General features: G+C 45.1%; 1 protein-coding gene across 2 annotated transcripts in view; it reads right to left on the bottom strand.

The window, feature by feature from the left end:
- Positions 1–2,118: 2,118 nt before the first annotated feature.
- The window catches only part of ACTR10 (actin related protein 10), a 68,894-nt gene continuing 60,664 nt past the window's right edge, over positions 2,119–10,348 (bottom strand). For both annotated transcript variants that reach the window (XM_085887192.1, XM_085887194.1), the window contains exons 11-13: positions 6,128–6,209; positions 4,941–5,142; positions 2,119–2,939 (exon numbers count right to left, since the gene is read on the bottom strand). In XM_085887192.1, coding sequence (XP_085743318.1) covers positions 2,761–2,939; positions 4,941–5,142; positions 6,128–6,209 — 463 coding nt within the window. In that variant the 3' untranslated portion in view covers positions 2,119–2,760. The remainder of the gene's footprint in view (positions 2,940–4,940; positions 5,143–6,127; positions 6,210–10,348) is intronic.

Below are 10,348 nucleotides of genomic sequence, written 5' to 3'. Positions count from 1 at the left end.
GGCAGAAGGCGACGGCAGTGGGCCAATCAACGGCTCGATTGGAAGTGACGAGGACAGGAGGATAAAAAGGTTCTGTTCGGGGTCGAAAAGGAAAAGGAAGAAGATCACAACCAAAAGATCGTGTTTTTTTGGTGTGGAGGCTGTTGCGCGGAGAGCGTCCTTGTTGTTGTGCTGATTCGATCGTGTTCTTCATCGTGTCTTGGAGCCTTGCTGAGCCTCGTGCCTTACCTTGGGTGGCTCTGGGGTTCTGCTGACTCGGAGTATGGGGTCGAACGGCGGGCGGACCTGCCTCCCTCTCCTGCTCGCAACTTGGCGCCAGAACTGGTTCCCTGGCGGCTGTGAGCGGACTTGGGCCAAGACCAGGAGGTCGACAGCACCACGGTTTCTCCTGCCCCCCTGACGAAAGCAAGGCCAGCTCGTCCGACGCCGATCCAGGGACAGTTGCGTCCACACCACGGTCCAGCCTGACCACCAGAAATAGCTACGTTTTGTGTGTGTGTGTGTGTGTGTGTGTGTGTGTGTGTGTGTGTGTGTGTGTGTGTGTGTGTGTGTGTGTGTGTGTGTGTGTGTGCGCTTGGCGCCTTAGAGGGTTTGAGATCTGTATATTCATTGGATTTGTTTGTGTTTTTCCCCACGCCCGATCCCACACCATCCCGTCAAATCGCCCCGGATCCCTTTTCTTGCCGAGTCTTGTTATTTCTGGTTAATAGTAAAAACAAATAAACATCATCAACTCAGTGAAAAGTGACTCGTGCCATCTTCCTCGTCCCGTTTGCGGTAGAGCGATTTGAACCGCCATGTTTGGGTTATAAATAAATAAACCGCCTCCATCGTTTCGGCTCATTCTACGTTGGCGGGACTGTTCAAGTCCCGTGGACGTCACAATATATATATATATATATATATATATATATATATATATATATATATATATATATATATATATATATATATATATATATATATATATATATATATATATATATATATATATATATATATATATATATATATATATATATATATATATATATATATATATATATATATATATATATATATATATATATATATATATATATAGTTTGATTCAAAAGGATCATGAAATAAGCTCAGGTGACATCAAAATGAGAAAACCTTGGAGTGGATGAATAATTTTGCAGCCCAGTGTACATACGTCACACACACACCATCCGAGTGATGTTTGTTGCTTGACCCATTACTCCCCTCCTTCCCACCCCATGAAATTAAGTTAATAAACTGATTGCATGGATTAATATTGTGTTGATGCAACACAGGCATAATGGACCAAATGGGCTACTCCGTTTCAGTTCCTTTCCCTTGTAAAACAGGTAAGGTCTCTGAATATGATGGAGTTGTTGTTCCCTCCACCACCGAAGGTGAAGGAGGTTATGTTTTCACCTATCTCTGTTTTTTACTTGAAAAATTGAAGATTTTTCAAGTACATAGGTTAGTTGATTTTGTTATTCTGTCTGTCTGTCACCGACAGGTCACAATTTTAAACCGATCTTCACAAAACTTCACCACATGTTAGAGTTTGTCATAAGGAAGAAGCCGATTGTTTTTGAGGTCAAAAGGTTAACTGAGGCCAAAGGTCAACAACTGAGGTGGTATTTCTAAAATCCTCAATTTTCATCCGATTCACTTGAAATTTGAAGAGGATTTGCATATTTGGTCATTGAATTCAACCACCAATTATTTTTGAGATCAAATTTGTTTTATGGATTTTGTAAGTTCCGTGCTCTGCACGACATCTTCTTCTTGTTGTTTGTTTGTGTGCAGGATATCTCATGGATGGATCCGGATGAAATTTGGACAGGTTGGGTGTGTGATAAGGATGAACTGGTTAGATTTTGGTGAAGATCCGAATCAGAATCCAACTACTAGAATTTTTAAAGTGATTCTTCACCATTGAGAGATGGGGCTCAAAAACGATATACATCACAATATCTCAAAAATGTATTGGGCCCGATATATTCTCGTGGATCAGGCATTACGTGGCGGAGGTATGCGCTCTACCGAGTGCCCTTCCAGTTCATAAAGTGATGGTTGTGAAAAGTATTTACAAATGGATTGGAACATGCAAAAGTCAAAGAATCCATGAAAAAGGATTTTTTTTATTTATAATAGCAAACCTTCCAAGAGCCACGACTTGAGTAGAATTTCTTTTTCGAGAGGAATTGCTTTCGTTCAACGGCCTGCCCGCCCCAACATCAAATCCCAGTTTGTCTAAATGTATTTTATTTATGCAAGCTTCTAACTTTCGCAAGGCCAAAAGGGAATCACAAATCTCCCACCATGGCAAGGCCGAAAGGGAATCCGCCAACATGTAAACCTCAACGTCAAAGCCAAGCAGAAACTATATCGGGACAGAAATAAACCAAACATAAATAAATGGACATAACCGAATGGTATGTTATAAAATAATGACAAACACGTTTAAACAAAGCCGACGCAGCACATTGTCAGACGATGTCCAGCATCAGATGCGCAAGAACCACTCGCAAAATATACAATTATACAGAATCTGGGGAAGTTGGACATTTCAAATTAAAATGCACAAACTATAAGGGAAGATCAAATTGGAAACCTTGGGAAAGATACACACAGTAACCATCCTGGACCATCGATCTAGTGTCATGTTTAATTGAACCACCAAACCAGGTTAAAGATCGTACAGAGAGAAAGCGAACGCTGAGAGTCTTGGAGGTGGAGTGGTGGAGATGGAGGATTGGTGGATCACTTGTCTGTGGAGTAAGCACGTTTGAGAAGGGGGACAGGAGTCTTTGCTTCCATGCTGAGTTCAGCTGGAGGGTTGCAAAGACTACACCAGTCAGGAACACGACTTGTCTGCATGTAGAGGTCCCTAGAAACAGATCTGCTGCCCAGAACCTCTTGCAGGGCTCCAAAGATTGCCCCTGAAATGCACACAAAGCCACACATGCTCAACCAAGGAATTCACACCAAAGGGTTCACAAAGGCCTTCTGTAGAAATGTAGAACAGGATGGAAACACAAGATTTTTATGGATACAGTATTCTATTAAATGAGACTGGTACATACAGGGTTATAACTCGTGTTGCTAAACAAAAGCACATGTAACAAAAGTTAATTTTTCTATAGAAGTGAAGTATCTGCAATTTGACGCCGTCACGTGGCCGAGTATGGACATTGTTTTGATCAAGATTCCTCAGAGTGCAACATTTTGCTGCAAGAGTGGGGAGAACAAGTATTTGATACACTGCCGATTTTGCAGCTTTTCCAACTTACAAAGCACGTCGAGGTCTGTAATTTTTATCATAGCTACACTTCAACTGTGAAAGACGGAATCAAAAACAAAAATCCTGAAAATCACATTATTTGATTTTCAAATAATTAATTTGCATTTTATTGCATGAAATAAGTATTTGATACATCAGAAAAACAGAACTTAATATCTGGTACAGAAACCTTTGTTTGCAATTACAGAGATCAGACGTTTCCTGAAGTTCTTAACCAGGTTTGCACAGACTGCAGCAGGGATTTTGGCCCACTCCTCCATACAGATCTTCTCCAGATCCTTCAGGTTTCGGGGCTGTCGCTGGGCAACACAGACTTTCAGCTCCCTCCAAAGATTTTCCATTGGGTTCAGGTCTGGAGACTGGCTCGGCCACTCCAGGACCTTGAGATGCTTCTTACGGAGCCACTCCTTAGTTGCCCTGGCTGTGTGTTTCAGGTCGTTGTCATGCTGGAAGACCCAGCCATGCCCCATCTTCAATGCTCTTGTTGAGGGAAGGAGGTTGTTGGCCAAGATCTCGCTATACATGGCCCCATCCATCCTCCCCTCAATACGGTGTAGTCGTCCTGTCCCCTTTGCAGAAAAGCATCCCCAAAGAATGATGTTTCCACCTCCATGCTTCACGGTTGGGATGGTGTTCTTCGGGTTGTACTCATCCTTCTTCTTCCTCCAAACACGGCGAGTGGAGTTTAAACCTAAAAGCTCTATTTTGGTCTCATCAGACCACATGACCTTCTCCCATTCCTCCTCTGGATCATCCAGATGGTCATTGGCAAACTTCAGACGGGCCTGGACTTGCGCTGGCTTGAGCAGAGGGACCTTGCGTGCGCTGCAGGATTTTAATCCATGACGGCGTCGTGTGTTACTTATGGTTTATTTTGATACTGTGGTCCCAGCTCTCGACAGGTCATTGACCAGGTCCTGCCGGGTAGTTCTGGGCTGATCCCTCACCTTTCTTATGATCATTGAGGCTGCACGAGGTGAGATCTTGCATGGAGCCCCAGACCGAGGGAGATTGACTGTTATCTTGAAGTTCTTCCATTTTCTAGTAATTGCGCCAACAGTTGTTGCCTTCTCACCAAGCTGCTTGCCTATTGTCCTGTAGCTCATCCCAGCCTTGTGCAAGTCTATAATTTTGTCCCTGATGTCCTTAGACAGCTCTCTGGTCTTGCCCATTGTGGAGAGGTTGGAGTCTGATTGATTGAGTGTGGACAGCTGTCTATGCAGATAACGAGTTCAAACAGGTGCAGTTAATACAGGTAATGAGTGGAGAATGGGAGGGCTTCTTAAAGACAAAACTAACAGGTCTGTGAGAGCCGGAATTCTTACTGGTTGGTTGGTGATCAAATACTTATTTCATTCAATAAAATGCAAATTAATTATTTAAAAATCATACAACGTGATTTTCAGGATTTTTGTTTTAGATTCCGTCTTTCACAGTTGAAGTGTACCTATGATAAAAATTACAGACCTCTACGTGCTTTGTAAGTGGGAAAACCTGAAAAATCGGCAGTGTATCAAATACTTGTTCTCCCCACTGTATATGAAGCATTTACTTATGGAACATCACAAGTGGAGCAAGTAATCTGAAGATGAGATACTAAAGTGGATTTTATGTGAAACATTCTGCATTGGAAACGCACCCCCAAGCCAAGCAACATAGTTTGGCTTTGCAGGAGGTGTGTGTATCCGGAATGAGGAGATGGTGAGGGCTTCCTGATAACGTGGTTGCTGCAACAGGAATCTCAACTCGTTCATGAGGCGATGGGTTAGGCCGGGCAGGGCGACCGTGCCCCCCGTCACCAGCAGGTTCTCTGCCAGCGTCTGGCGCATGTCGATGGGACACTGGCAAGAACAGTACGGAGTGCTAAACAAAAGAGCTATCAAGTTGGAATAAAATTCTCATCAGGGCCACAGTACATTGTGCCTCCAAAGTATTTACCTTTGTGATAATTTGTCACAAAAATTGAAGCCGACAACTAATGTAGTTGCCCAGCAAAGCAAGGCTCAGGTCTAACGTTTTGATTACCGAGTAGTCTTCATCCAGATGTGTACAAACAATGTGTACCTGGGTTAAGCATCTTCCCAAATGGGAGGGGCATCACGTGACTGAAAAACAGATGAGAGTCAATGTCGTGTTCATCATTGCCTTTGCGTGTTCGACTGGTTGTAGTCAGATGTGTGTGTGTGTGTATGTATATATATATTATATATATATATATATATATATATATATATATATATATATATATATATATATATATATATATATATATATATATATATATATATATATATATATATAAACATTCGATATAAAGGGGTCAAAAAACAAACACTAATCTATATTAACTTGCACTGTGTTGTAGGTGTTACAGCATAGTGCAAGTCAGCATAAGTTAGTATCAGCCACATGATGCCCTATTACTGTGACGTGATGCCTCCCCATAGAGTACAATGCTTATTAAAACTCGAGTGAAGACTACTCGGCGAGAGAAAAATCAGAACCTCACATGCTGAACAGCTTCCACACTACAACCAGTTTTTTTGCAAATGTCACGATGTTCGATTCACAAGTCAGAGTGTGTGGAGGTAAAATGCCATGACGTACGGTGAGGGCACAGTGGTGGTTGGAGGAGAAAGATGGGAAAATAAACAAAACTTTCAAAACTAATGCAAATCAAATCAATGTTGAACAGAAATTCAATTGTTGTAATTGTTAGCAAAATATTTTGAAAAATTGTTAAACATTGCATCAAAATGCGGTGACGGTACAAACGTGCGTTTGTAACGGGCACAGCAAGACGTATCCAACAGTGACCAATTTTACCTTTATCAGACAGTCGAGCACCAGGGCAGCCACAGACTTCTCTTCATTATCCTGCTCGAACAAGATCTCACAAACAGAATCTCTACACAACAACAGAAGTTGGAGGGGGGATGAGGGTGGGAGAATCAATGGGAACATAACTGCTTTCAATAAATATTCCATTTTATTGAACCAACTACACAAAGTGCATGGTCTTATGTGCTGAGTGACAACTGAATCCGGCAGGGAAGAAGAGGAAGAGGATGAGGAAGAGGACAGGAAGGGGGCGGGGGAGAGGAAGAAGGGGATGGTGGGAGGGGAAGAGGAAAGATCGAAGGAACAGTAAGAGTGCTGATAAGGACAGGCAGTTTGGCGTTATCAATCGGCGTCCATGTTTGCTTGACAGCCTGACGGGCTACGGACTCATCCGCGGTGCAGCAGCCTGCAGGGCCGGAGGTCGGGAGGAGTCCAAGAAGTCCCCCTCTTGGTGAATCCTGAACCCCGGTTCCGTAACTATACTTTTTTGTATACATTGTTGAGGCTGATATGAGAGCACAACACACAAGGGGGCAGTTGACAAGAGGGGCAGGAGAGGGAAGGACAAAAGTGGGGAACAGACATGAGGAGATCTGTGCAAGGCAGAGGGATGGACAGAGTACACCCACCACAGAAAGGTGGGGTACACAGAGTGAACAAGATGGACACCACGGGGACTTTCAGGACCTTGCACGACAGGGAACTTTCGAGAAGGAAGGCAGGGAATTTGAAGGAGGTGGGTTTGGGGTGGATAAATGGGGGTAGAACAGATCGTGGTTTTAGATGGGGGACGATAAGAGGTGGAGGTGAACAGCTGTTTTGAAGGCCTGAAGGGAAGAATGGGATTGAACAGAGTGAGGGAGTTTATTCCAAAGGCAGGGAAAAAGAGGAATGAAAGAGTGAAGGTGAGCAGCGATTCATGATTTTGGTAGTTTTACCAGAAGGGGGTTGCTGGTGGACCCTGGGCTCCCTGCAGAAATATGGGGGACATATCGCAGACACAGCAGGGGGGGGGCAAGACCAGAGAGGAGACGGTAGAAGACAAAAAGACCACCGACCTGACTGTGGTGAGAGAGTGAGAGGCCCAAAGACTCAGCATCACCGCGGGAGATACCAATGATCGGAAATGTCTTGGTTTCCACAGCGTGAAGCCAAGAAAGGTGAGAGGCAGAAGCACCAGCCGAGAAGGGAGAGCAGTACTCCATCAGGCTGTGGACGAAAGCTTTGGATGTGGTCAGGAGTTCAGGTGGGCCAAGGAAGGACTTTGCATGATGAAGGATTCTGAGTCGGCGACTGGCTTTGGAGGCCAGGTTGGAAATGTGGCTTTCCCAGGAAAGATCATGGCAGATAGTGAGATCCAGAAACAATATTTAAAATAAAAAACAAAACTGTTCCTCCAGGATAACTCCAGAACACTTGGAATGACAAGGCAATAAAGTTGTCCAAATCACCAACAATTACGAGTTGATTCAGTTATTACCACCTGGCAGAGGAAGAGAAAAGTGATCAAAGGTTTGCGTTGTCTGCGAGGTTTGATAATATGACCGGAAAAACAAAAAAGACCTAATCTTGCAAGTCAAGGGGTTTCAATCGCAGCACTTCATGACACTCTAAGATAGAATAGATTTATTAAATGATGATAGATCTGCAGGAAAGGACAAACTTATGAGACATTTTGATATATTTGATTCGTTCAATGGAAGTAGAAAAGTCACTGTCTTGAAACACCACAAAAGCAACACCATAGCTCAAAGTGCTTGACAAGTCCAACGGGATGATGTATGTATATATATATATATATATATATATATATATATATATATATATATATATATATATATATATATATATATATATATATATATATATATATTGTTGCGAATTCGCACCCGCCGGCGTGCGAGCGGCCACGTAACTCGAATCGCGGCACGTCGCCCAGCGGACGGACAATTCCGTCGTGACCCTCTCGGACTAACGCCGGGAACTAGTCGCCTTCCCGGAGGGGAATAAGGGAGAGCTAGCGTCCTGTGTCGAGGCCCAACGAAGCCTCAGAATGGCCTCCCCAGACTTCAGCGATCTATAACACAAAGTGGGTCCAGCGGCCCACAACGAGAGCGAGGGGATGGATGGTGCGGAGGGGTACACTTCCTATTCTACCCTAACCATTTAACTGTTAAACTACCCCGGGGCTTTCAACAGGCGCCTCTCGCTTAAACTATTGGTTCTAACAACCCAGATTCCCGTCTCCTGTGTTGGTGTCCTTACAATTTCGGGCCTCGCCCCCCAATTTTCTTCCCGTGCCCTCACACGGTCTCATGGCTGGGACGCGTGGCTCCCCTTGGCAGGCACGACCCTCTGCCGATTCCCCTACGATGGCACCCCCGGGCACTACACTGCCTCCAAGCCTACCAGCTCCCTAAACACCGGCGAGTGCCCCCCATGGCACCTCCCCTGAAACGCACACGTGGCAGGCTGGCTTCCCGGGCCCCTTTCCGAGGGTCACCCGTGCCCACAACACTGCCCACGTGGCTAATGGCGCCCCGGGCCCCCGCACCAAGCAGGCGCACCCGTGCCCACTACGCTATCGCGGCCCCCCATGGGCCCTTGGCCTACCACGGCCGACTAGCCTGGTGCCCGGGGTACCCACTCAGCGATACTCACCTTTCGCAGCCACGCTCCCAGCCCGTCAACAGGGCTCCTGCACCCCTCCAAACGGGTTTCGAGCCTACACTCCCACCAACAGCAAAACGACCTCCATTTTGTAAATTTGACTAACCCCCTAACTCACTCTACACTGACCCCGGGGGTCCCTTGGGCGGGAGTCACTCCTCCCCCCAATCACTCATCGCACCATGCATTCCACATTCGCTCCATACACACAGACCCGCTGGCCTCACTCACTCATCATGTCTCCACACCACTCACCAACTCTTCAACACGCACACTGCTGAATTCTGCCACCCTTCCAACTACCTCCCCTGACTAACTCGTGCTCCCACGCCGTCCCTTAAACTACAGCACGTTCCTTTTAACACTACGTAGCTAAACTACGTCCCCTCTACACATTCACTAGTCTGTCACTGTCCTCAAACGTCCCAAAAATCACTTTCCCACTGAAATCTCAACTAACACCCTCTAACTAATCCATTCCACAGGCCCCATGAGGACTTACCCCTGCCCCATGAAGCCGGTCTAACGAAGCTAACCCTTCCCCCTAACTAGTGTCCATCCTGTGCCAGGCCAAGGCGATCATCCACCCCTTGCCTGGGGAATCCTGTTCACCCGAAAGCGAGGCTTGCTTTTTTTTTTCCACATGCGCAGCACCAGCGCGGCAACTCACAGCTCGCGCACTTTGCACCTGCCCGTGACGTCATGCAGCTGCACGTGTACCTCGTCCCTCCTTGGACGGTACCATCCGGCAGGGATACCCCTCCTGCCGGATTCCAACCCCACATGCAGCCATGACGTCACCGTGCGCATAAAAAAAACACAAGCCCCTGAAACGGTTCCGGTTCACTTCCGGTTCCGGTTTTGAGCGGCAAGAGGTCTCCTTCGGGGCTCCCTGCTGACATTCTCAAAGTTAAGTTCCGGTTGTTATTTGTCCCGTTTTAACTGTTTAATTTTCTCACCTACATGTTACTGTGTGTTCCTAGTTCGGTTTTGTTTCAAAAATCGTGCTATTTTGTGAGTATTTATGTCGACGTTCTTACTTGGTGTTTGAGGCCTAGTCCTAGGCTTGAGGCCTACCGGTTCCACTTGGTGTTCGATCGTTTTTTTTTTGTTTGTTTGTTTGTTTTTTCTCCCCATTACCTTCAATTTCTATCCTCCCCATTACCTTCAATTTTCATCCTCCCCACTTTCCAAACATCCCCCATTCTCCCAACTAATCTCTTTCTTATCTCAAAAAAAAATAAATAAATAAATAAATAAATACCCAACAACAACAACAACAACAACACGCTCACCTTCTCCCGATTCTGCTACTTCTTCTTCCTCTTAACTTCCTCCTCGTCTTCCTCGATTTCTTTTTTTTTTTTTTTACATTTCCATGACCTAATCTGTTGAACTCTCTCATACATTAATATTAACAACAAAAACGATCTTATGATGCTTCATCTTCCTCTCTCACACATGTGGTACTCTTTACTGTTTCACAATGCACTACTCTTCTGCTATTTTAACAGACTGCTTTCATTTCGACCTCTC

The sequence above is a fragment of the Eptatretus burgeri genome, chromosome 7 (assembly GCF_056783735.1).
Source record: "Eptatretus burgeri isolate ZD-2024b chromosome 7, Ebu_testis_v1, whole genome shotgun sequence".
Lineage (NCBI taxonomy): Eukaryota > Metazoa > Chordata > Myxini > Myxiniformes > Myxinidae > Eptatretus > Eptatretus burgeri.
The sequence above is the reverse complement of the archived record's forward strand: the minus strand, read 5'-3'. Positions and strand labels throughout refer to the sequence as shown.